Source organism: Lynx canadensis, chromosome D2 (genome assembly GCF_007474595.2).
Source record: "Lynx canadensis isolate LIC74 chromosome D2, mLynCan4.pri.v2, whole genome shotgun sequence".
Taxonomy (NCBI): Eukaryota; Metazoa; Chordata; class Mammalia; order Carnivora; family Felidae; genus Lynx; species Lynx canadensis.
In genome coordinates, this window is record NC_044313.2 from 375,047 (window position 1) to 401,117 (window position 26,071).

General features: G+C 57.0%; 2 protein-coding genes across 2 annotated transcripts; one reads left to right on the forward strand and one right to left on the reverse strand.

Annotated features, from left to right (window-relative positions):
- Positions 1-1,308: 1,308 nt before the first annotated feature.
- ZNF511 (zinc finger protein 511) lies at positions 1,309-4,985 on the reverse strand. The gene is made up of 6 exons (XM_030334202.1): positions 4,792-4,985; positions 4,457-4,530; positions 3,960-4,161; positions 3,650-3,774; positions 2,495-2,644; positions 1,309-1,697 (listed from the first exon to the last, which is right to left on the reverse strand). Exons 1-6 carry the CDS (start codon positions 4,942-4,944, stop codon positions 1,619-1,621), a joined length of 783 nt encoding a protein of 260 aa, XP_030190062.1. The 5' UTR covers positions 4,945-4,985; the 3' UTR covers positions 1,309-1,618.
- A 3-nt stretch (positions 4,986-4,988) lies between these two features.
- Positions 4,989-24,825, forward strand: TUBGCP2 (tubulin gamma complex associated protein 2). The gene is made up of 18 exons (XM_030334201.2): positions 4,989-5,086; positions 8,073-8,232; positions 10,195-10,323; positions 11,122-11,298; positions 12,441-12,600; positions 14,548-14,755; positions 15,019-15,218; positions 15,528-15,717; positions 17,126-17,271; positions 18,670-18,850; positions 19,460-19,640; positions 20,372-20,544; positions 20,834-20,962; positions 21,357-21,477; positions 21,824-21,967; positions 22,482-22,610; positions 23,276-23,439; positions 24,413-24,825. Exons 2-18 carry the CDS (start codon positions 8,083-8,085, stop codon positions 24,546-24,548), a joined length of 2,718 nt encoding a protein of 905 aa, XP_030190061.1. The 5' UTR covers positions 4,989-5,086; positions 8,073-8,082; the 3' UTR covers positions 24,549-24,825.
- Positions 24,826-26,071: the final 1,246 nt, after the last annotated feature.

Here is a 26,071-nt window from a genome sequence, read left to right on the forward strand (position 1 = left end):
TCTCAGCCCCAAACAGTCCTCCCTCCCAGATCATTCTGAAGCAGACCCCAGACATCATGTCATTTCCTTCACGAATATTTCGGGAAGCACCTTCTAAAGACTACTTAGGAAAACAGCCGCAGCATGACCACCACAGAATAGCGCTGGTGCCTGTCGAGCGTCCAGCAGCGTCCAGGTTTCCCGGATTGCCTCGCGATTTCTTTGTTTTACTTACTTGTAAGACTTTTAATTTTTATCCTTAAATCTCTATACCCAATGTGGGACTTGAACTCACAACCAGGGATCAAGAGTCGTAGGCTCTTCTGCCTGAGCCAGCCGGGTACGTGTTTGTTCTTTCAAACAGCTTTATGGAGACAAACTCACACACCATACGGTTCACCCATCTAAAGTGTAGGATTCAACGCTTTTCAGCAGATTCACAGATGTGTGCAGCCTTCACCACGGGCAACTTCAGAGCATTTCCATCATCTCAGAAAAAAACCCTGTATTTTCTAGCTATTCCCCCATTCCCGCATAATCCCCAGCCCTAAGAACCAGTAACCTCCTTTCTCTGTACATGTCCGCACACTGGGCGTTTCTAGAAATGGAGTAGAAATGGAATCATAGAATACAGGCCGTGTGTGTGTGTGTGTGTGTGTGTGTGTGTGTGCGCACGCGTGTGTCCTTTGTTCACTCAGCATGATGCTTTCAAGGTTCGTCCATGTTGTAGTAAGTGTTAGCGGTTCATTCCCTTTTGTGGCCGGTGTTTCATTTTATGAATACACCATGTTTTGCTTACGCGTTCCTCACTTGAGGGACGTGTGAGTTGTTTCCATCTTTTGGCCATTGTGAATGATGCTGCTGCAGGCACTGGTGCACAAGTTTTTGGGGGGACGTGTACTTCCATCTCTGAGGCGTATACCTCTTTTGCGTGTGGATGTCAGTTATCTCGGTTCCATTTGTTGAAAAGACTACTCTTTCCCCACCAGTTGAGCACAAGTATGTGGGTTAATTTCTGGATTCTCAATTCACGGGGAGGCCGGCCCTGGCCGCAGGGTTCTCCCAGCGCCCAACACCCCACCTGCGGCGCAGGAGCCCCTCGGCTTCTCACCCCACCATCAGCTCTGAGCTGACGGCCGCTGGGGAAGGCGGCCCTGGGACCTCGTGCTGAGCCAGGAGCGTCAGCGACGCAGGTGCTACATCCTCACCCCCCAGAGGCTCTGTGGCTTTGTAAATCTTTCCGAAAACCGAGCCCTGCAAACAGATTCCCCACGGAGAGCTGCTGCCCATTTCCCCACACAGCTCGACCACAGAGAAGTCACGGCTGGAGACCGTTATGGCAAATATCTACATATTTATACGGCACGTCCTCAGGACGGCCCTGCACAGGGAGGTGGCATGGCGGGCCATTTCATTCACCAGAGCATGTGTCGGGAATCCGTGGGTCTGTCACTGCTTCTGCTGTCATGCAGTTGTTCAGCGACACGGAGCTGGGCTGAGGTGGAGGGTGGCAAAGGCCTGAGTCTGAGGGCGGCCGCGCCAGAAGGCGAGAGAAAGTGCAACACTGACGCCCCATCCTGCGAAAGGCCACCGCTCGCTCAGAGTCAGCTCAGGGTTCTGTGGCTCTCCGTCCACGTTGTCACTGGTGTCCCTTTTTTTTCTTGGTGCTTTTAAATCCTCGTGATGCACCTTGACCGAAACAGATGGTAGAAGGTATTCTGAAAGACAAGAGTCGTCTCCGTACTAAACCATTTTTTTTCCCAACAAAAACCCAACTCATAAAATAGCGTCGTGAGTTTATTCTGGCGAGTTCCTTCTCTTCCACTTTGAGGAACATTCAGGACAGGGCTTTCCCTTCCCAAGATGCCCTGGGCCCCGGGGTCAGCTCCCTTCCTACACCTGGCCATCCACCTCAGACCCGCTTCTACCAACACACTCTCTCCTGGGAGACTCAGCCAAGAGGGCCGCTCCTGACACGGGTTCCAGGCCCAGGCTTCCTGTGACCCACCATCTGGAAGGAACCCTGACTGCCACGGCATCCGGGACCCACTTGCAGGCCAAAGGCTGGGCGGCTGCGCGAGGGCAGCTGGGGGTAAGAGTCTACCTTCTTATCGGTTTGCACTTGTTGGCAATTTCTTTCCTTCTGTCCTGTGTCCTTCCCAGAATTAGACTCGAAAACAAGTTTAGCCCAATAAGAACACAATTAGCAATAGAAAAACAGATCAGTAGATCGTAACTTCGGCAACGACAGCCAACGTTCCTTCCATCCCAGTTTAGGCCACGATGCAAGGGGGGCGATGGCGCCTTCCCTTCCTGTGCCTCAGGGCCCAAAACAGGGCGTGCACAAGACACAAAGTGACTCGAGAGAAACAGGACCGGTCGGGCTCTCAACTCCTGCTGAAGCCAACACTCCAACTCCCTTCTCTCAGGGAGACTACTGCCCAGGGCCCAGCCCAGCATTCTCCTCACAAAGCACACACTCACAACCTGCCTCAGAAGGATGCCAGGCACTGACCTGTGGCTGGAGGTCCGCCGCTCGCCCACAGGCTCTGGGAGGGAGGCCGCGTGTTCAGAGCAGACTTCCATGGCATCCCCTCCTGATTGCTCCCCGTCATCCCCCGGAGCTTCTGCGGATGCTCGTACAGCGGCCCCGGGTGTGGCTGGGCTGTGGAGACAGGGTAAGTGGTGGCTCCTGTGGCCCTGTCTTCCCCCCCAAGACTGACCACAAAAACACTACTTTTCTTGCAAAAAAACATTTTTTAACTGTTTTGGCAAAGCGTACTTTCCAGACTATCGGGACAAGCACAAGGGTTACAACAAAACCTTAAGTGAATGATCACATGACAGATGCCACGTTTGCAAATTTAGTGACAGTTACACCTCACGTTTTGAAAAAAGTATTTTTGTGGTGCCACGTGGTAAATGCCTCCCAAGGGTGCCCACTGTCTTTCCACAACCATGAGAAGTTTGCTAATGTTAGCCTTGCTATCGAGTCTCGTCCCCAATCCCTACTCAATCCAGCATTGTAGGACTCCTTTCCTTGAAATGGTCCCTCCGAGAGGAGAGAGTCACCTTACACTCAGAACCTCGTGACTCTCCTGTGTTGCAGTGGGCTCTCAGACTCACAGTACTTTAAGAGCAAAGACCTGCTGAGGACTACTAGCCTGGTAACACTTCGACACGATTCCCAGGATGTTCTGACGGACTCTGCCAAAGGAACCAGTTGCAAAAGGCAAAGAGATACAAGTTTAAGAATGACTCCTGATGCATTTCCCCAGGCTGTTGTGAGCAGTGGTGTGTAACAAAATGGCTTTATTGTCCAAGTCACCAACCAGACGAAGAGTTGGAGGGTCTGTGTGAGGGGAGGGCCTCCCAGCCTGGGGCAGATTCCCAGAGGGCCAGGTCAGCAAAGCAAGTGGGGCTGCAGCCCCCAGGGGGAGATACAGGTAGAGCAGAGAATCAGGTGACATTCCTAGGTGCCCCAGGGCAGACACCGAGATGAGATCCCAGTCATTCCCAACAGGGCCAGCAAAACCATCCCCTACTGGTTTCACTCCTCCTGCCTGAGAACTCCCCACCCGACAGCACCCTTAAAGTCTACACACTCAAAACGCTTTTCTAAATTCAGGGGCCACGTCCTGAAGCTTGGCACGTGCACCACCTCGCGTACCCTCTGCTTTTCTTTGGCTTATCAAATCGGAAGTCCGCAGGGTAGAGGTGACATCTCACCAGGTGATCTTTCCTGTCTTTGCTGGTCTTGAACTTCTCTGCACAGCCTTCCACCAGGCACTGATACTGAAACAGAAACAGCGTCACCTCCATCCTGACCCAGAGTCCCCCCACACCTTGCCCCTGACCTCCAGCTGGGAGCAGTGTGCTGACCCCCCCCCCCCCCAGCTAGGCAAACAGCTTGGGGACAAACCCTTCCTCCGCCCGAGATGACTGCACTTGGCCCCAAGGAACATGGACACATCACCTACCATGTCCTGCCTTTCGGACAGGATCTGGAACAGTGAGTCATGCCACTCCAGGATGTGGACGTCCAGCAGGTGCACTGAGGGGAAGGCCCGTCTGCAGAAGGAGCAGACGTTTCTGTGCAGAGTGTGGTAGTGGTGCTCATAGTCCTCCAGGCTGTCAAACACCTGGCAGCAGCCTGCCACCTGACAGGTAAACTCAGGCACCCTGGCAAAGGAAACCACCTTGTGGGAATGCCGTCCTGCTGATGACAGAGGACCTTATGCTTCCAACTGACACCTTTCCTTTAAGCAGCCTGATAAACGGTAAAGCTCTGATGTTTCTTTGGCAATCCCAAATTCTAGTTTCTTAAGAACTAAATGTTCACAGACCAGCGAGGAGGGAGTGAAGCCAGAACAGAGGAGCATGGACGGTGGTCTGGCAGAGGGTAGGGTGGCGGATCACCCAGGAGCGAGCGGGCTGGATCCAGGGAGGGGGCAGCGCTGGGCCCAGAGGCGAGTACCTGGGCCTCTCCGGCGCCTCTGTCACCTGTGTGAGCACGTCCTGAAGGTAGAGGTGTCGCAGCACGTCCCCATCCTGCAGGAAACGCACATCATGGGCGGGGCCGGTCTGCCAGCCCCGCCCCTGTCCGCCCCGCCCCCATCCGCACGCCCCATCCGCGAGCACCCCGGCCCGTATCCCCCGCCTCGCCCGAAGCCCCAACCGCCAGCGTCGGCTTCTTCCCCGCCCGACGGTCCCGCCCCCAACCGCGAGCGTCGGCCCCGCCCACGGCCCCCCGCCCTGCCCGCCGGCCCCGCCCCCGCCGACAACCGCCCTCTCCCTCCTGGGCTCACAGACCTCGAAGAACTCGTGCTCCCGCGGGAAGCGTACCCGGCGCGCCGCGAAGCGGAAGGGCGGGGCTCCGGCCGCGGGGTCCCGCTCCACCGGCAGCGGCTCGGCCGCCCCGGGTCCCCCCGCCAGGCGGGAGTGCAGCGCGGGCGGCAGCTGCATCGCCCTGCGCGCTGGCGGCACCACAGCCTGCCGGCCACCGTCCGCGAGCCGGCCGGGGCGGGGCCGGAAGTGACCTCGCGCCACTTCCGCTGCCGCCGCGGGTTTCGCTGTGAGCTTAGGCGGACCGGCGCCCGGACGCGCGGTGAGTCCGGCCGCGGGCTTTGGGGCCTGAGCCTTGCTGGGGGGAGGCGGCGGGGCTCAGTCTCCCTTCCCCGCGCTCCGCCGCCGGCCGTGCGCCGACCGCTCAGGGGCGCACGGCCTTCGGTGGCTTCCCGTTACCTTAGTCCAGCGGCTCTCTCGTAGCCTGTCAGGCCCTGCGCGTTCCGCCTGCCTGTCTAGTCTCCTCCCTCCCATCAGCTCCTGAGGTGTGCAGGACTCTGTGCCCGGTGCTCAGTGCCCGCCGGTGAAGAAAGCAGAGGACGCCTCTGCCCAGCCGCGGACACGGCTGCCTACCTGGTGAAAGTTACCTAGTTAAAACAGCGATGGGTGATCCAAGGGACGCAAGGGCGCTTGAGACTTACTGTGGAGGGGTGGGCGGGGTGGCCATGGCCGGACTCCCCTCCTCCCCCAGATACTTCGGCGTTGATAGGACCTGTACACCCATGCGTGCGATATAGTCAGGAAGGGGGGTACTGTTTCTTTAAAAAATTAGAAGATAATTTTAGAGCCGTCATTTAAAGAGCATAATAAAAATCTTTTGGCTCCTTCATCCTGGAAGTAAAGGCTTGTGGCCCCATCCCCAGTCCGTTTCACAGCTAAGAAGAGCCCTGGACAGATTCATCGCTTATGCTTTACTTTTCTGTCTCTGAAAAAGCATCAGGGCTCTTGACCTTTTTGTCACGAATTTTGTTTTACGAGCCCATTTGTGCAATTAGTTTTTTTTAATTTTTATTTTTTAACATTTATTTATTTTTGAGACAGAGAGAGAGAGACAGAGTATGAATGGGGGAGGGTCAGAGAGAGAGGGAGACACAGAATCTGAAACAGTCTCCAGGCTCTGAGCTGTCAGCACAGAGACCGACGCGGGGCTCGAACTCACTGGCCGCGAGATCATGACCTGAGCCGGAGTCGGACGCTCAACCAACTGAGCCACTCAGGCGCCCCGCAATTAGTCTTGAACTCTCAACGAAGACTGTTTTCCTGAAATGTTCACTTGGGGGGGGGGGGGGTTCGTGTGTGCCTAACTCATGGGTGAGGGAATGTGGAGGAGGCTTCTGGTAGCTCGCACTCAATGCCACGAGGAGGGAAGTTCTGTTCCGCCACAGAAGTCTGTGTCTGTGACGACTGAGAGAAGGACTCCGGAGCATCAGGAAGACGGAGTGGGCTGTCGTGAGCCCCTCCGAGTTGTTTCCAGCGGGGACGCTGCTAGCATTTTTGGTGGGACGCTTCTGTTGACGTTTAGGCGCTCTGGTCTCTTGCCCACTACACACCAAGAGCACCCTTCTAGGCACTGTGACAATCAGAAGCGTCCCTTACGCGTTTCCAGAGGGCCTCTAAGGAGAGCTACTGCCTGCGGGTGAGAGCCACCGTTCTTGCAAGAATTGTTCCAAATCCCCACAGAGGACCAGCTTCCTTGGAGTATTAACACTTGTAGTGGGAGGATGTCTGCACTTGTATTTTTGCCACAAATGTAAGGTTTGGTGAGGGTAGCTTTAAAGTTTATTTATTTCTGAGACAATGCAAGAGACAGAGTGCAAGCAGCAGAGGGGCAGAGAGAGGGAGACACAGAATCCGAAGCAGGCTCCAGGCCCCGAGCTGTCGGCACAGAGCCCGACGGGGGGGCTCGAACCCACAGACTGCGAGATCGTGACCCGAGCCGAAGTCAGACGCTCAACCGACTGAGCCACTCAGGCGCCCCATGTGAGGATAGTTTTAGAATAAATGTTCACATTGGAGCGCCTCGGGGCTCGGTCGGTTAAGCGTCCTACTTTTCAGCTCAGGTCATGATCTCACGGTTCATGGGTTTGAGAGCCACTGTGCTGACAGCTCGGAGCCTGGAGCTGCTTTGGATTCTGTGTCTCCCTGTCTCTCTGCCCCTCCCCTGCTCGCTCTCTCTCTCTCTCTCTCTCTCAAAATAAATAAATATTAAAATACATTAAAATAAATACACATTCACTTCGATGATCTTTCTTCTGAAGCCCTGTCTCCACCTACTTGTATCTGGGGGACAGGTGTTTTCTTTCCATGGTAAACGCGGTGCCCTTGCCCTCTAGCATGACCTTGCAGTCCATCCATCATAGGACATCTAGTCTAGCCATTGTAGGACAACCCACATTCCTTAGGAACCCTTATAGAATGTAGAATGTGTGTAAAACCGATTGCCCTGAGATTCGAAGAGGCCTCAGTGGGAGACTTCTGTGTTGTCTCTTCTGTCTTGCTTGTGGTTTGCAGTGCCTCGTTCAGGCTCTTCCATGATCACTAAGGCAACTGATGGTGACTCAGATCCAGTTTTCCTTTGGTAAAACCAGCCATTTCTCCAGTAACGTTTCCTCATGGTCGGCCCTATGTAGTAACGGAATTTGTTCCTGCTTGTCTAGTAACAATACCATGGGAACTTATCCGTATGGGCCCTTTGGCGTTTTATAAGGATGGTTTTATTTGATCTCCGCACTACCTCTATGGGTAGGATTTACTACTCACCCCTTGGCAGAAGAAGCCTAGAGAGATCAGGCTCCTTGCCGAGGACCTTACAGCCCAGAATTGGCCAAGTCAGGGTTCAGACTGCCTGGGACTCCGCAGCCCATGCCCTGCTGTGCCTCATGCCCTTAACTGGTTATTGTGAACTCCTCCTGATTTTAAAAGTGTGTGCTAGTGACTTACGCACCAGCTGACGCTTAACCGTCCTGCTTTTATGTTTCAAGATTCCTGACTCTGGCCAGTTTTCGATGTTTAGCATGAGTTGATGATATTTGTACGTGCGGAACTTGTTTTCTGTCGCACAAGATTAGAGTCTCACTTGCCCAGTTGCAAATTAATATTCATTAGTTAATTAGCATATGGGTTGTGTGCTATGTCTACTGCTCCTTTACCTCAGGCCTCGTCTTCACTAGAGCTGTTAGCACAGTTTTGTTTCTTGTAGACGGCTTTCCTCTTAGCTTTAGGAGAACATATTGTTGATGTTGTTTCAGAGCCAAAACTATGAGTGAGTTTCGGATTCACCACGACGTCAATGAGCTGCTCAGCTTGCTGCGTGTCCACGGAGGGGATGGTGCTGAGGTCTATATCGACCTGCTGCAGAAGAATAGGACCCCATATGTCACTACCACTGTATCTGCACACAGCGCCAAGGTGGGCCCCGTCCTGGTGCTGCACTGTGTGCACTGAACAAGGTGGGCCCTGTCCTGGTGCAGCGCTGTGCACTGGACAAGGTGGGCCCCGTCCTGTTGCTGCACTGTGTACGCTGGGTGAGGTGAGCCCTGTCCTGGTACAGTGCTGTGTACTAGGTAAGGTGGGCCCTGTCCTGGAACAGTGCTATGCACTGGACAAGATGGGCCCCGTCCTGGTGCAGTGCTGTGCACTGGACAAGATGGGCCCTGTCCCTGGAACAGTTTGTGCACAAAGTTCATAAGCTTCCTGACTGAGCAGCCACAGCATTACCAGTGCAGATGGCAGACAATACTTGTCAAAGGCTTTTCTTGGACCAAGAATTCTGCTCAACTCCGTGCTTCTGATACTTCCTCATAATGGCCCTTGTTACTCACTCTGTTGTACAAATGAATAAATGGTGGCTCAGGGAGACTGCTGGGCTGTCACCCTGACCTCAGAACCCAGGTTCTGAGTCCCCTGAGGAAGGAGACTCAGATATTCCTCTGGATGGAAAGGAAGCTTCTGTATCAACTGCATTGCAATCCCTCTAAAGCAGGTTTTTCTGTTTTTATTTAAATAGCATATAATTCAAAATTACGGATCTTCAGTACGAGATAATTTTGAAATTTGTTTTTAGAAACACTCTGTAAAGCTTGTATTATTTAAATAGCTTGATAATGGGGTGCCTGGGTGGCTCAGTCGGTGACGCGTCCGATTTCGGCTCAGTTCATGATCTCGCGGTCCGTGAGTTCAAGCCCTGCGTCGGGCTCTGTGCTGACAGCTCAGAGCCTGGAGCCTGTTTCGGATTCTGTGTCTCCCTCTCTTTCACCCTCCCCCGTTCATGCTCTGTCTCTTGCTGTCTCAAAAATAAATACACATTAAAAAAAATTTTTTTTAATAAATAGTTTAATAATGGCACAATGATAATTAGAAAAATTCACTGAACAGACAGACTGGGAACACAGAAGTGATCTTAATTTATTACAAGGGGAGCACCATAAATCAGTGAGTGAACATAACCCCTGAGCCTATCCCCGGTTCCAGAGGGAATAGAGTTAAATGCGTAAACTTAAAAAACATTTTTTTGTAATGTTTATTCACTTTTAAGAGAGAGAACACGAGCTGTGGAGGGGCAGAGAGCCCAACACAGGGCTCGAACCCATGAACTGTGAGATCATGACCTGAGCTGAAGTTGGATGCTTAACCTACTGAGACACCCAGGCGCCCCAATGCATATATATTTTTTAATGTTTATTTATTTTTGAGAGCGAGAGAAAGAGACAAAGTATGAGCAGGGGAGGGGCAAAGAGAGGGAGACAGGCTCCAGGCTCTGAGCTGTCAGCGCAGAGCCTGACACGGGGCTCAAACCCCCGGACTAAGAGACCATGACCCAAGCTGAAGTCAGATACTTAACCGACTGAGCCCCCCAGGAGCCCCTAGAGTTAAATGTGTAAAGTGAATGCATAAACTGGTAGAAAGATCTAAATGGTCATTTCCTGATCTCAGGCTGAGGAAGCACACAGGAGGGAAATTGTGGGAGATCATGGGTAGGTTTAATGAGATGTTTTGTTGAGTTTAAGTTTTATTTCAGGGGTGTATGATTATTTAACCTACCTAATTTCACTGTTTTGGTTTTCGTGTTTAATTTTCTGGAAGATTTAAAAAATTTTTTTAACATTTTTTTAACTTATTTTTGAGACAGAGAGAGGCAGAGCATGAGCAGGGGAGGGGCAGAGAGAGAGGAGGAGACACAGAATCCAAAGCAGGCTCCAGGCTCCGAGCTGTCGGCACAGAGGCCGACGCGGGGCTCGAACTCACGGACTGCGAGATCATGACCTGAGCCGAAGTCGGACGCTTAACCGGCTGAGCCACCCGGGCGCCCCTGGAAGATTTTTAACAGTTGTTTATTATTGTCACTAAATCTTTCATGTTTATGCTTTTGAGGTTAAAATAGCAGAATTTTCTCGTACTCCAGAAGACTTTCTAAAGAAATATGATGAACTGAAATCTAAAAACACAAGGAACCTTGACCCACTGGTGTACCTGTTATCGAAACTCACGGAAGACAGAGAGGTAATGGCTGTGGAGTCATCGAGAGTGTGATGCGTGCTCCTGACGGAGCTTGTGTGTGGAGCTGCTCTGATTAACCTGTTCTACGCATGTGGGTTGGCTCAGTTGCGATAACACATTGTGAGTCTGCTGTCGGACGGCACGTTTCTGCTCGCCTGCAGCACCCAACACGGGGCTCCTTCCCTGCCTTGTGCTAGCAGCACTCTGACGTACCGCAGGGGTGTGTCGGTGGTGCATCAGGAGGAACAGTAGCTCATGTTGGCGGTGCCCCTGGGAAGTTTGACCGCGGTTACCCCTGTGGTTGGAGGGTTTTGTATTTCGTAGTCTCACGCAGGGGTTTTGTCTGTTTTGAATGGGCATGTTGCTTGTGACCCTAAGAAAAACACCTAGCGTCACGTCAAGGCCGGAGATGCTGTTGCACCCGAGGGCGTCTGGGGATGTGCTTGGGCCTCTCACTCGCAGGCCCAGGGTCTGGAGAAGGTTGTGCCACACCAGGCATGTTTGACCGTCACACAGAGGGAAGAGCTCTTGCCATGTGCGGGACGGGAGACTGGCCGAGCGTAGAGAAAAGGCTGAGTTGGGAACAGGGTTTGGGAGTTGGCTGTCAAGCATCCGCGGGATTATCCTCCTCTGTGTCTGAGGATGTGACACCTCACGGCAGAAAACACGGAGAGACTGCGGCCCACAGACTCGGGAGTTGCCGCTGCCCTCCGTGGGTGGCTGGGGTCAGGAGGGAAGGAGGGGGCCTGGCCGTGCCCAGCAGAGCACAGGCGTGTAATGTAGGGTCTCGTGTGTTTTCAGACCCTGCAGTACTTACAACAGAATGCCAAAGAGAGAGCCGAGCTCGCGGCCAGCGCTGCAGGCAGCAGCACCAGCGGCTTCAGCGGCCCCGCCACAGCCTCCAAGATCTCCATGCAGGAGCTGGAAGAGCTGAGGAAGCAGCTCGGCAGCGTGGCCACAGGCTGCACGCTCCAGCAGGTACTGCACCCGCCGTCCACGGGCCACGCCTGCTGGAGCAGGTGCGGCGATGGGTGTGTGCGAGCTAGAGAGGAACGTGGACGTGGAGGGGTTGCGGCTCGCTCCCGATGGGGACCTAGCTGCGTAGGGACGGCAGTTCTGACGCACGCTGCAGGTCAGAAACACGAGGCGCTGCGTCACCCGCACCGGCTCGCCTGTTCTGGGCTCGCATGTCCGAGGCACTCGTGTGGGTCTTGCCCTGTATACTGTGAGTCTCCGTTTCCATCCGTTAGGTTTTCACAGTTTGTTTCTTAAGGTTGTATTTTGTAGATAATTTCACCTACGTCGTGTTCTATCTTCTCTGCTTACTGTTTTTCCTTGCTCTTGATTTCGTGTCCTGCCCTGGTCACTTGAGGGACAGCTGTCTTCTCAGGCTATAACTTCTGTGGCTCTCAAGCTCCCTCAGAGCTGCGTCCCCACGAGGGTCTGAGCAGAGCACGTGCCTGTCGAGCACCATGGCTCTGACACATGACAGCCAGTGCCGGTGGGCGTGTCCTATCAGCACCTCCCGTGTTCCCGCACTGCCACCCTGTGTGATCGACGAGAAAATGGTCTGCACCTGCTTCTCTCCCTGGCCACCTTTGAGCTGGCTCTGCTGACAGCCGGGCCACCTCGGCCTGCCCTGGTCAGCTCTGGTGGCTGGTTTCGTAGGAGGACTGCTGCTCCGGGCATGTCAGGGGTCGGCCTTGCCCTGGGTGGATCTCTCCTCTACGCCCGCCCTTCTCCAGCTGGCTGTTTGGCGGGGGGGGGGGGGGGGGGGGGGGTGGCCTGGTTTCCTTGACCCATCCGTGACCCATCAGGTCGTGACTAGACCTTGTGTCTCCGGGAAAAGTGACGGGGTCCGTGTGAGTTGTCCCCAGAAAGGTGCAGCCTGTTGCTGGTGTTGCCGGTTTCCCTGTGGGTTCTGCACAGACTGGGACCCTGACAAGAGGCTGGGTTCCCGTCTCGTCCCCAGCTCCTCACACTGTGACGGGCGTGGAGACAGTCATCCCGCTTCCTCATTTGCGTTGAGCAGGCGATCTCTCCAGTGCCGGATGTGTTAGCGTTAAGCGTTTGTACTAAAAGTATATATTTTTTTTGTTTTTTGAAAACACCCTCGGCAGTCTCTGGAACTGACAAGAAAGTTGCTTCGAGATAAGCAGAACAAAAAAAACTCAGGCCAGCGCCTCCCCGTCTTTCCACCGTGGGTATACGACAGACCCACCCTCCTTGGGGACTTCCTGCCTGGCTCAGGCGTCAACACGGACATGGCTGTGCCTATAGGTATGCGGTACGTCTGTTTCTGACATCTGGCATGTGTGAGCGGCGTGGGGCACTGTTCTTCCTGTGCTTTTGTGCTCAGGAGGGCCGAGCTCTTGTGTCCTCCCTGTGTCTGCCCTCCCCCGCCCCCCCCACCCTCCTCTTCCAAGTGGTCCCATGGTTTGCTCCTGGGTCTTTTCTGATTGTTTCCCTCTCCACAGTGACCTTTTAGTTTGAAGGAATCATGCCCCTGTTGTGATCTCAGGTCTCTATCCCTAGGATGTCTCCCTGAATTTTGGCTCATGGGGCCAATTGTCTGCCGTTTGTGTCTACCGCGGGGCTCCTGACCCTCCCTCTGGTGTCCCCACTCCTCTCGTGGCGACCGGTGTCACTGTTTGTCAGGTCCTGGAGCTGGGGGTGGCCCCTGTGTTCATTTCCTTCCCACTGCCCCAGCCTGGTCCCGGGCCCAGCCTTCACCAACCCTTCTTGCTCACACACCGTCCTGCCCTCACTGGCTTGGGCCTGTACCTCCCCAGAGTTTTCTGTGCTGAAGGAATGTTCTGGATATGCTGTATCCAGAACGTATGGTGCCATCAGCTGAATGGAGCTCATGGGCGTTGAAATGCAGCTAGTGTGGCTGAGGAACAGGTGTTTTGCTTTCTTTACTTGGCCCAGGTGGCTGGTGGCACGGAGCCTCGTGTCCTGTCCCTCCTCCCTGGGGTGCTCTCCACAGCCCCAGAGCTAGCGGCTTTGAGCGGCAGGGCTGTGCCCCACGTCGCCTCTGCAGCGACTCCCCAAACCCTGGCGAGCCACAGAGACCTTGCTGGATCGTACTCCTGGCCGCGGTTCGCGGTGCAGTGTCCCCTTCGGAGCAGTCCCTTCCTATCTTGCCTGCCTCTCAGCAGCACGGCTTGCGGTGCTGTCTCCCACACGTGGGCAGGGTGCTGGAGGGGCAGGGTGGCATCTGCCCCCTGAGGCCAAGGTCCCCTCCCTCAGGACCAGCTGACCTGGCGCTGCACCCCTTAACCCCACTGAGAGCGTGCGCCGGGGCTCTAAGTGGGGTGACGCTCAGGTTTCAAGTGAGCGGCAGCCGAGGCTGGTGGCCGTTCCCGGAAGACAGCCCTGCTCACGAGGAACGGGAGCTGTGGGTGATCTTGTCGTGACGGGGTCGTGGAGAGGAGCCAGAGCTCAGAGTGCGCCTCCGCGTGCCGGGTGACCCGGGCCACAGACGGCGGCTGCCTGCTCGGAGCCCGTGTCCTGCGTGTGTGGTGCAGCACCACCCTGAGCCGCCAGGCCCCGGTTTGGGGCACTGTGGGGCCGACACAGGCACGCGTGGGGCCGGCTGTGCGAGGCTGGGGTGGGGGGCGGCTTCGTGGAGACACCTTTCTGCCGCTGCTGCCTCTGGCTGCCCGCGCACGGCGGTCTCTCCCGGCAGGTGTTGCTGGGGGGAGCAGTGGGGGTCGTGTCAGGGCCCGTGAGCCGAGACAGGCAGGGGGCTGCCTGGGTCAGGAGGTGTTTGGCGGGCGGCCCTGGGGATGGCTCGCGACTGTCCTTCGGTCCGCGGCATGGTTGTGAGGGGACCGCCTCATACTGCGCGTACCCGGTTTTAAAGTCTTTGAGGAAAATGTTTTTGTCGCGCCGCAACCCAGACTTGCTGGCCGTGACCAGTGCTGTGAGAACAGCTTACGGCAGAAGCGCTCCTTAATTCCTAACCACGTCCTTTTAAGGCCCGGCGTTTACCTGAGTGGGAGTTTTTCTCCGCCGGGGGCTTTAAGGCTGTGGCGCACCGCTCCGGGGCCAGTCAGGTCCCCGTCAGCCTGGTTCTCGCGCCCGTGAACGCTGGAGGGCGTAGCACCGGGGAGCCGGTGGGAGAGGGGGGTGTGTGCCGAGGAGATTCCGTCGGGAGCGAGGTCTGTGGGAGCGGGGACCCTGGACGCGAGGCCACGGCCCAGCGGTGTCCGCGGCCCGCAGGCACGCTGCCCCTGACCGCCCAGGAGTCGGCTGTGGTGGAGGACCTGCTCTACGTGCTGGTGGGTGTGGACGGCAGGTACATCACCGCCCAGCCTCTCACCGGGAGGCAGAGCCGCACCTTCCTCGTGGACCCCAACCTCGACCTGTCCATCCGGGAGCTGGTGAACAGGGTCCTCCCGGTGGCTGCCAGTTACTCCACGGTGACCAGGTGGGCGCCCGCCTTCCCAGGGGCTCCCGATCCCTGCAGCTCAGTCCTCGCGCCCCAAAAACAAAACCCCAAGAGCGCGCTTGTCTGGTCGTGACCGGGTTTCACTCCTGGCACGGTCCCGAAGGGCCTGGGGACAAGTGCAGGGGGCTGGTGTCTACGGGTTCCCTTCAAGGGTAAGAGCTTGAGTGGGGAGGGGACCCAGAGCTTGTGACATCTGATCTGAAAACTCAGCCTCACCTGCTCAGGTGCCCTCTCCCTCCTAGGTTCATTGAAGAGAAGTCTTCCTTCGAATACGGGCAGGTGAACCACGCCCTGGCGGCCGCCATGAGGGCCCTGGTGAAGGAGTACTTGATCCTGGTCACACAGCTGGAGCAGCTGCAGAGGCAGGGCCTCCTGTCCCTGCAGAAGCTCTGGTTCTACATCCAGCCAGCCATGCGCACCCTGGACATCCTGGCCTCCCTGGGTACGTGCCTGCCCTCCCGCCCCCGGGGACGTGCCGGCCCTCCCGCGGGAGCATCGGCAGGACCGGCGTGTTGTCTGGCCAGAGCCCACGGGGCGTCGGGTGTTAGTCTGTGGCAGGAAAACTCTGGAAGCTCTTCCTGATAGGCCTTAGTTAGCGATCAGAGCGTTACGGTTTGAGTGTGTCCCGCGAGAGCGGCACCTGTCCCCGGGAGACCGGAGATGAACTGAGGCCCTGGCCTCTCGTGACATGGCCTCAAGCGCCAAGGGCACCCCCGTCGCCGCACTGAGCGCCACCTCCACGTCCTTGCAGCCACCTCGGTGGATAAAGGCGAGTGTGTTGGGGGGTCAACCCTGAGCCTTCTCCACGACCGGAGCTTCAACTACACGGGAGACAGCCAGGCCCAGGAGCTGTGTCTGTACCTCACCAAGGCTGCCAGCGTGCCCTACTTCGAGATCCTGGAGAAGTGGATCTATAGAGGGATAATCAACGACCCGTACAGGTAGGGCTCGCGGGGCCTGAGGAGAACACCGGTGAGCTACGCGAGGGGCAGACGCCCACACGAGCCCCGGGAGGCTTTATCTTGTCGAGCGGAGGGCGTCGGAGTCGCCCGGAGCGGCGGCTCCTGGCCTGAGCTTCCTTCCTTCCCAGGGGTGAGACTTGAGCGTTCCTTCTCCGCATCACGCGTTTAAATACGTAAACGGGGGCGCCTGGGTGGCGCAGTCGGTTAAGCGTCCGACTTCAGCCAGGTCACGATCTCGCGGTCCGTGAGTTCGAGCCCCGCGTCAGGCTCTGGGCTGATGGCTCGGAGCCTGGAGCCTGCTTCCGATTCTGTGTCTCCCTCTCTCTCTGCCTCTCCCCCGTTCATGCTCTGTCTCTCTGTCCCAAAAATAAATAAACGTTGAAAAAAAAAAAAAAAATTTAAATACGTAAACGGAGCTTGGGTAGCTCACGAAGGAGTCTATTGTGTTGAGGTAGATTTCTTAAAATACTTTAAAAATAAGTTTGTGGCTGGGGTAGTGTTTCTCTGCTAATGGTGCAAATAACAATCTGAGGGGAGGGCCTTACAAGGAACACGATTTTATTTTATATTATATTTTATTTTATTTTATTTTATTTTATTTTATTTTATTATTTTATTTTAGTTATGTTTTTTAATGTTTATTTATGTTTGAGACAGAGAGAGACAGAGCATGAACAGGGGAGGGGCAGAGAGAGAGGGAGACACAGAATCTGAAACGGGCTCCAGGCTCTGAGCTGTCAGCACAGAGCCTGAAGCGGGGCTCGAACTCACAGACCATGAGATCATGACCTGAGCCGAAGTCGGACGCTTAACCGACTGAGCCACCCAGGCGCCCCAGGAACACGATTTTAAAATTGTGCCTCACGCGGGGCGCCTGAGGGACTCGTCGGTTGGGCGTCCGACTCTTGGTTTCGGCTCAGGTCATGATCCCAGGGTTTGTGAGTTCGAGCCCCGCGTCAGGCTGACAGCACAGAGCCTGCTTGAGATTCTCTCTCACCCTCTCTCTTTATTCCTCCCCTGCTCGCACTCTCCCTGTCTCTCTGTCTCTCGCATAAAATAAAGTTTTAAGTAAACTTGAAAAAACAAGTTTTAAAATCCTGCCTTGCGAGAGTGGTATCTGAAGAAGGTGTGCTGGGGTCGCGCCCCTGCTGTTGGAGTCGTGCGTTGTCCGTGTCTGTGATGTTGGGAAGTGCCGAGTTCCCCTGGGAGGGGTGGAGGTAGAGGTCCCCCTGTGGCCCTGTGGCCCTGGGTCTTCTCCGAGCCCCCGGTTGGAACAGCTGCCCCCGGGGGTGTGGGTGGGTTCACTGTTGCTCACAGCCGGGGACCGACCTGGGGGGGGAGGGGACTCTGGTCGGCCAGACCCCGAGAGTGTCTGCTGTGCCTGCAGCGAGTTCATGGTGGAAGAGCACGAGCTGCGCAAGGAGAAGATCCAGGAGGATTACAACGACAAGTACTGGGACCAGAGGTACACCGTCGTGCAGCACCAGATCCCCTCCTTCCTGCAGAAGATGGCAGGCAAGGTCCTCAGCACAGGTGAGCCTTGCGGCCCCGGTGTGCCTCTGCCTGTGGCCTTGCCGTCACGGCCCTGTACCCGGTGGTGCCTTCCCTGCCTGGCGACCATCCCGTCCGACTCCTGTGGCTCTGGGTGCCGTTGCTTTGTGCCCTGACCCTGGGGGTTTGTCTCAGAGACGCCTTTTCTTTGCCACTTCACTTCTAGAATTCTGTTATCACTGACAGGGAAGTTGCTTCCCTGCTCCCAGCTGACCCCAGACGCAGGGCTTTTCCACACCGGCATCCCGCTCTCCTGTTCTCTGTGGACACAAGCTGGGCGTCCTGTAAATTAGCCCTCATCCCATCCACCCGGAGTTTGGGGCGGGCTCCTTGGTTTGAGGCTCAGTCCTTTGGGGCGGCACACACATCAGCAAGTACTGGGTCCTGTCTGAGTGGCTGCAAATGGGAGGCTCCCATGGCCCCCTCCTCTGGTGTGACCATTTTCGAGGACGGCTCACAGAACTCAGGGAAACGCTTTACTCTCTAAATTACCAGTGTGTTATAACGGATACAAGCGAACAGCCAGGTGAAGGGTCCCGTGGGGTGAGGTCTGGGCAGGTCCCGAGCACAGGGGCTCCTGTGCCTATGGATTTGGGGTGCACCATCCCCGTGTGGATGTGTACCCCTCCCTGGAAACTCTTCAGACACCTTGGTTTAGGAATTTTATGGGGGTCCCATTATGCAGGCATGATTGATGAAATGATTGACCGTTGGTGATTTATTCAGCCTTTCCCGATCGTGACCTCAGTGGGCGGTGATGACGGGGTTCGGTCCCTGGCCACCAGCCCTCACCCTGAAGCTGTCTAGGGAAGCTGCCGAGAGTCCCTCGCTGGCCTGAACTCAGGTGTGGTCAGAAGGGGCTTCATGAGTAACAAAATCCCAAGAGTTTTAGGAGTTCAGCGCCAGCAACCAGGGACAGAGACCAAAGATCTGTTTCTCACTGGGTTGGTCTCATACCATGACAGGAAAACAGCCAGGGATGCAGGCCTCACTGGGCCAGTGATGCTCCTGTCACCATCACATGGACCGACGTACCTGACACGCTGCTGGCCAGGAACTCGGCACTTTGGTTCTGGGAGCTGTGCTGTCTAGGACGGGGTCGGAAGAGGGTTTAGAATCTCCTTCTCTGAAATATTTTTGAAATTATTTCTGTGTTCTTAGAAGATCGGGAGAGTCCAGCCTGTTCTAGCGCTTAGCGCTCTGTGCTCCGTGGGTGTCAGTTGGTTGTGTTTCTCTGCCACGTGTAGAGGGTTGTAGGCTGTTCTCAGCCTCTCTTTCCGGTTCTCTAGCTACTGTTTGGGTTACAGCATCCGAGGTTCAGGTCTGTGGTTTATTGTACTTATGGTGAAAATTTTAATTTGCTTTCTCCTGTCTTTTCAGGAAAATATCTGAATGTAGTCCGAGAGTGTGGCCACGATGTCACCTGCCCAGTGGCCAAGGAAATCATCTACACTCTGAAGGAGCGGGCATATGTTGAGCAAATCGAGAAGGCTTTCAACTATGCCAGCAAGGTCCTGCTGGCCTTCCTGATGGAAGAGAAGGAGCTTGTGGCGCACCTGAGGTGTGCCGTCTGTCCTTGGCCTCCTAGCTCAGCATGTGTAACCATCGGGGGTGTCTGACCAAGGCCACGAATTAACTCTTAGTGGCTCTGTCCTATTTGTGTAAAACCCAGCACACTGCCAGCTTGTCCTGCCTGAGAAGACAGCCTGAGAACCTTGCACATTTGTGACCCTGCCACTGTGGTCCTAACTCCCCGAGGCCCAGCAGGGCAGTGTCTGCCTGTGTCACCTTGTCTGCAGTGACACAGCCTCCCAGTCTCCCCCGGCCCCACCAGCCCCTTCCAGGCAGCGTAGCCGGGCACTGAGTTCTTTGCCCGTGCCTAAGAGCTGTTTGTTTCCGTTTGTTTGAAGCTGACCGCTGGTCTCCCCTTTCTAACATGTTTCCTGGTGTGGGGCGCTGGCAGGCCGTGTGCTTGACACGTCCTTCCTGGGCCGTGTGGCCCCTCCTGGCTTCTCCCTGTCCCCCGCCGCCCCCATCATCAAAACTGCTGGTTCTGGTGGGAGCCCTTCGCAGGCACGCAGCTCTTCCTCGTCAGACGCCTGCCTCTCTCCGAGTCCGGGCCGCTGTGCGCGTCGGCCAGTCTTCCCGATGACCTTGCGTCTGCCCGCAGGTCCATTAAGCGCTACTTCCTGATGGACCAGGGGGACTTCTTCGTGCACTTCATGGACCTCACCGAGGAGGAGCTGAAGAAGCCGGTGGACGACATCACTCCCACCCGCCTGGAGGCGCTGCTGGAGCTGGCCCTGCGCATGAGCACTGCCAACACGGACCCTTTCAAGGACGATCTCAAGGTGGGCTGGGGGTGAGGGGGCGGGGGGGGGCACCTTTCAGGCCGCTCCCCGTGTCCCGAGAGCTGGAGCAGCTGCCTGAGAAAGACATTTGAGGTAAAGACACGGGAGGAACCAACTCTTGACAGTGATACCCGCGGCCCGGGTGTGCGCACGTGGGTGTTTTATGGTACATGCAGCGCGGTGACGTTTCCTTGTCTCTAGCTTTCTTTGTTACGAGGACGCACTGTGTATGGCGTACGACACGCAAAGCGTGCGTCCATCAGCTGTCCCGGAAAGGCTTCCGGTCGGCAGTAGGCTATCGGTAGTCGGGGGTAGGGGAAGTCAGAAGTTGCACGTGGATTTTCAGCTGAACGGCGGGTTGGCGCCCTGACCCCCGACGTTGTTTAAGGGTCAGCTGTACTGTGTTTTCAGACCCACGTACCTTCTCTTTCAGCCTGAGCCTGGCACCTGCGGTAAAGTTGTAAATCTGGAGGGATTTAGGCCTTTCTGACTTCATAGCTTTTCATTTATATCGTCAGGTATATTTTAAATGATCTCTCTGTACGTTTGTTTTCCTACTTTGGTGGAGGAAAGACGCCTCCTTTTTGAGTGGGGGTCTCTTGGCAGGTGCTTGTTTTGCAAGCTGGGCTCGGAGACGGAGTCCACCGCAGGGACTTGCTTCTCCGGCCTGTGCTGCAGCTGGATTGGTGCCGTGGTCAGGACTCGACACCATTCTCTCTGTCTTTCCCAAGATTGATCTGATGCCTCATGACCTCATCACCCAGCTCCTGCGGGTTCTGGCCATCGAGACCAAGCAGGAGAAGGCGATGGTCCATGCCGACCCCACCGAGCTCACGCTGAGTGGCCTCGAGGCCTTCTCTTTCGACTACGTCGTCAAGTGGCCCCTGTCGCTGATTATCAATAGGTGAGCGTTGGTCCTTCCTGACCCTTCCAGCACTAGCTTCTCTAGACCTTACAGCAGGTCTGCCAGGAGGAAGGGACTGGATCCGCCCGGCACCTGCCTTGTTCTGCAGAACGTCCAAGGCGCCTCCACACCCATTTGTGTCCAGGGTGGGCTGCCTGGCGCCTGGTGGCCGGAGCGCAGAACCGCTTCGGTGCCGCCGAAGCCCAGGCCGCCATCTGCCGCGAGCCTCATGAGCCCTGGTGCCGCCCAGAAGCCTACCTACGCGCCTGTCTCCTCCCGCTCCCTGCAGGAAAGCCCTGACCCGCTACCAGATGCTCTTCAGGCACATGTTCTACTGCAAGCACGTAGAGCGGCAACTCTGCAGCGTCTGGATCAGCAACAAGGCCGCCAAGCAGTGCTCCCTGCACTCCGCTAAGTGGTGCGTCTCGTCTGCGCGCACGCGCTCCCCTCTTGCAAAAAGGCAATTTTCGCACACCTTTGTAGCTTATAGATCCGTGACATGTTTCACGTTGCGGAGCAGGGCCACTGCCGACCGCGGTGGCCACTGGCTCTGTCCCTCAGCCGTCTGTGCAGACGTGGGGGGTCGGGCCCGTTAGCGTGAGCCCTTCGAGGTTTGGGGGCGTGTGCTTCCTCCTGCTGGCTCACATGCAGCTGCTCACTGTCGGCCAGGGGTGCCCCACACGCTGGTGGTGTTCGTGCCCGCGTGTGGGCCCCCGTGGAGGGGCATGAGCCCGGAGCAGACGCCCTGACGACAAGGTGGGTGGCCCCCACATGCTGTAGATGCCCCGACTCCCTGTCATCTGCTCGCTCAGGTTTGCCGGCGCCTTCACTCTGCGGCAGCGGATGCTCAACTTTGTTCAGAACATTCAGTACTACATGATGTTTGAAGTCATGGAGCCGACCTGGCACGTCCTCGAGAAGAACCTGAAGTCTGTGAGTCGTAGCTTGGCGTGTCGGAACGTTGAGGAGGCTCCAGCGGGTTCTTGAGGAGGGAGCATAGCAGGTCAGGGGTCGGGGGTGAGAGCAGCGCCGGCCGCAGGCTGATGGGGAGGAAGCGAAGCCCTCCGCACACACGAGAGGCTTCCCTACGAGCACGGTGAGGGTGTGCGTGTGCGAGAGCAGGCATGGTGGGGGTGATGTCCCTCAGAGGGCACAGGGTCATCTGAAAAATGGCGACAGACCAGAAACGTGCAAAGCTGCAGCCGAAGCCAGGCCCGCGGAGTCCGTCTGCTTGCGAAGTCGTTCCCAGAGTGAAGGCCGGGTCCTTCTCTCCGCACAGGCGTCCAACATCGATGACGTGCTGGGCCACCACACGAGCTTCCTGGACAACTGTCTGAAGGACTGCATGCTGACCAACCCGGAACTACTCAAGGTGTTCTCCAGGCTCATGTCCGTGTGCGTCATGTTCACCAACTGCATGCAGGTGCGGCCACCCCACAGCCCACTCGCCTCCTGCCATCTGTCTGCAGGGGTGCTGCTCTGAGTCCCCTTCCGCCGGTGTGGGCCTCTGTTCTGGGCCTTTTTCTGGACACCTGCTGTTCTCTTTGTCCGACTTGAGTTACTTGATTCAGTTACAAGCAGCTGCCCCGAAGTATTGGCACAGAATATAAGTGTTGGAAGGCAGAGGGGGTGAGGTGGGGGTTCACTGGGGCTCCAGGCCTAGGGGGTCTGAGTCGGTGGGGCCAGTGGAGAGCGTGCGAGGTGTTGGCCAACCTCCAGAGGACAGGAGCCTGGGAACTGGTTCCTTAGACCTCTCGCGGTCACGTGGGGCTCCATCGGGGGAGAAACGTTCTTCAGTCAGTCAGTGGACCAGCCCTCGGGCAGGCGCCCGTAAGGTCACATGGGCACAGCAGACACTGCCTGGCTGTGCGGAGGCACACCCTTCACTTGGGCCAGGTGGGTTGACGCTAACAGGAGTGTTTCTTTCTGACCCCAAGAGATTTACGCAGAGCATGAAGTTGGACGGTGAGCTGGGCCGCCTGATGTTGGAGCATGGCACAATGCTGGGGCCGCCCACGGAGGCCGAGCGGGCAGAGGAGCGCACCCGCAAGGAGCTCGCCAGGAAGGTGTGCTTCGTCCGGCACCGCTGGGCCTGCAGCTTAGCAGGCGCGCCTGCTGCCGCCCTTCACTCTTCTTTTGGTTAAAAAAGCTTGCTTTGAATTAGATATTAAATACGAGTCCCAGAGAATCTTCTCGCTCGACTTGTCCAAACCTCAGCCCCACTGTGCTTGAGGGCAAGGCCACGGTTCCCCCAAGGGGAGGAACGCCCAGATGTGGGCGCCCCTTGGAGGGCCTGGCACACAGCAGGCGTGGGGCTGTGGGCCCTGCCGTCCTTATGGTCAGAGCCCAGCCTTAACCAGAGGGGCCTCCTTGGAGAGGATGTCGGGGCATAGGCCCTGCAGCACCAGCCCAGGCCCCTGCTCCCGGGCCCCTGGGTCCGTTCCCTCCAGTGAGAGGGAGCCAGGAGAGAATGCTGCATTAGCTCGAAAACCTGAGTTGCAGAAAAAACACCCCAGGCGGGTGGGAGCAAAGCAGGGTGCCAGCTGCCCAGACTGTGTCTCTGTCCTGTGGTCTCAGGAAGCTTTATGTTGTCCTCTTTCACCTTTTATCACGCAAAAACTTGCCCAGATCCTTTCTTCCATTAGAGATAAAGGGACGGGGAAGCTGAGCTGGTGAGAGCAGTGCCGAGGCCGGGCTGGGGGCGCTCACGGTGCCCAAACTTGTCTTCTAGTACCTGGCTGAGCACGTGGACGCCCCGCAGCTGGCCTCCAGCTTCGAGGCCACCATCAACAAGTTTGATAAGAATTTCTCAGCACATCTGCTTGACCTTCTGGCCCGACTGAGCCTCTACAGCACCAGTGACTGTGAGCACAGCATGGCCAGCGTCATCTCCAGGTGGGTGCGTCATCTCCCGGCGGCTTCCCGCGCGGCCACGGGCGCCCTCCTGTCCCTGCCTGATGGGACTCCCGGGTTTCCCTCGCCGGCTCCCCCTTCACCATTGCCACGCAGCCTTGGGCCACCTCAGGAAGGTGTCACTGAGGCAGGGTCTGCTCGGGTGCGAGGGTGTCTGTCCTTAGCCTCCTATGCGTCACCCCCTGAAGTCACAGACGGGTGTGCGTAGCGGTTTGTGTTCACTCGTGTGTGTGCGCCAGCGTGTGTCGGGCTGCCCCGTCAGTGCCCCCATAGCCCTAGGCTATGCACGGCAGCCGCGTCAGCCCCCGCCCCCCACCCCCATTTTCAGATGAGCCGCCAGGGGGTGGCCACGGGAGGGAGGATGGGACCGGGGATGCCATTTCTGCCGTGGGCTGTGAGCGCACAGTGAGGGTCGTGGCGGCACGTACTAAACCCGCCCCGTTTGGGCTCCCGGGGCTGTCTGTGCCTTGTCACTCTCGGGTGGTGGGGGGTGCGGGGGTGTGGTGGTGCGTTCCTGGTGACTCTGGGAGGGGCCCCGTGGGGAGGGGGACCAGCAGGCCGCTCAGCCAGGTTGTGGTTCTGGGGCCGTCAGGTTCCCACTGCCCGTGAATCCTGGACACACGGCTCTTCCAAGGGGAGGCAGTGGCTCAGCTTCTTTCCAGGAGACTGAGGGGGTGTCCCTGCCTGGGAAGGTGTCCTGTGTTGGGCATCGGATGTCCTAAGGACAGGGCCTGGGACGCTTGTTGTTGTTCAGTTTTCACATGTGTTTGAGTTCTGGTGTCAGTATCGCTTGAAAAAGCGGAGGCCGGATGGAGCCTGAGGCCCTCGTGTGGGTGCGTGTCCCTCGCACCTGGTGCAGAGGCCACCCTTCCCCGTTTGTGGGGCGGACGGGCTGCCCCGGGGAGGGCGCCTCTGCACCTGGGGGTGCAGGAGCCCAGCCCCTCTCCTCCCGCAGACTTGACTTCAATGGCTTCTACACGGAGCGCCTGGAGCGTCTGTCTGCAGAGAGGAGCCAGAAGGCAGCGCCCCAAGTGCCCGTCCCACGGGGCCCCCCGGCATCTGCGCCCAGGGTTGCCGTCACCGCCCAGTGAGGCCAGCAGGTGTTGCAGAAGAATGAGTTCAGAAGCCATTACGTGAATGAATATTGCTGAACCACATGTGTTTGTGTGTGTCGTTACCGTTTAAATATAAAATCCGAGGGGCGTCTTGCCAAGCTGCTGTCATTGCTCAGGGCGCTAGGTTCCCTTCACAGCAGCCACCCGCACCGGGCCGGGTGCCTCCATAGGTGTGTTTGTGTGAGTTCTTCTGTGGAATAGGGTGAGTTTTTAAAAATGTTTTTGTTCTCAAATAAAGACAAAGTGAAGACGCTTGGGTGGCTCGGTCCGTTAAGTACCTGACTTTGGCTCAGGTCGTGATCTCACCATTGGTGAGTTTGAGTCCCACATCAGGTGGGGACGTGTCCCAGCTCTGGGTGAGCTCGTGTCCCACTCCGGGTGAGGATGCGCCCTCTTCTCTCTCCCTCCCTCCCTCCCTCCCTCCCTCCCTCCCTCCCTCCCTCCCTCTCTCTGCCCCTCCTGGGATTCTCTCTTTTTCTCTCTTTCTCTGTCTCTGCCCCTCGCTCACTTGGGCACCTTCTTTGTCTCAAAAAAAGAAAAAAAAGGTGAAAACACGCAGCATTTGAGCAACTTCAGGATGATTATCAAGGTCTCACAGGGGACGAAATCCAAGCCTGGTGTCCAGCTGTGCACACCTGGTGTCGCAGCAATCAGCAAGGCTGGGCTCCCTGCACCAGGGGGCAGCACGGTCCTTGTCCTGCCGGCGGACTGGGCAGGAGGGTGGGGGAGTCCTGAGGAGCACCCGCTGAAGTGCAGAGTGGAACCCATAGGGCGGGTTCAGCCCTGGGTGGCACAGCTGTGACCCCCCACCCCACTGCTCCCCACTCCAGCCATGCTGCCCACCCGCCAAACGTCCTGTGTTGCTGTCCAGACTCGGCTCTGCCTGCCTGCTGCAGGGGGTCTTGGGGGGCAGGTGGAAGGCGCCCGAAGCAGGCTCCTGGAGGCAGGGTGGTGGACACTCAGTCCAGCTGCTGCCTTGAAGAACAGGCACCATGGAGGGGATCCAACTCACAAGCCACAGACGGCTTTCTTGTCCAGGCCGCTGTGTGTGCAGTGGCAAATTCGCTTATTTGCCTCCAGCGTTACCAGAGCCCTGGTGTCGTGCTAACCTCTTCCGGAGCTGAGGAGCCCGCTGGCCCTGGGCTCTGGGCAACAGGCTTGCCCGCTACACCCTAGGGTTGCCAGTGGTGAGGGTGGGACAAGAGGAGCCTTGGCGGGGGGGGGGGGGGGGGGGGGGGGGTCCTGTGTCGGAGGAGGAGCAGACCCCTGCTGGTCTGGCTGCACATGGGTGGTCTGGTCTGCTGGCCGCGGAGCGAGTGCGTCTGCGGCAGCTCTGGGTTTTGCCTTTACGGGGACTGTTGCCTTCTAATTTTTGTTCCCAAATAATTGCACAGCTAAGGAAGAGAAGTGAGCTCACTGGGAAGGGGGGCTCACGAGCCTCCCTGATCCAGCTGTGTGTGAGCACAGGGACGGAACCCACACGTCCAGACCGTCTCTGT

Bases quoted from the DNA above. Each gene is read 5' to 3' on its own strand.
- ZNF511 (XM_030334202.1), bottom strand. From the start codon at position 4,944: ATGCAGCTGCCGCCCGCGCTGCACTCCCGCCTGGCGGGGGGACCCGGG. The intron at 4,162-4,456 runs GTACTCGCCTCT...TTCCTTTGCCAG, and splicing joins GAGGCGCCGGAGAGGCCCAG to GGTGCCTGAGTTTACCTGTC. The intron at 1,698-2,494 runs GTCAGTGCCTGG...CTTGTCTTTCAG, and splicing joins CGGCGGACCTCCAGCCACAG to AATACCTTCTACCATCTGTT.
- TUBGCP2 (XM_030334201.2), top strand. From the start codon at position 8,083: ATGAGTGAGTTTCGGATTCACCACGACGTCAATGAGCTGCTCAGCTTG. The intron at 11,299-12,440 runs GTACTGCACCCG...CACCCTCGGCAG, and splicing joins CAGGCTGCACGCTCCAGCAG to TCTCTGGAACTGACAAGAAA. The intron at 21,968-22,481 runs GTGCGGCCACCC...TCTGACCCCAAG, and splicing joins TGTTCACCAACTGCATGCAG to AGATTTACGCAGAGCATGAA.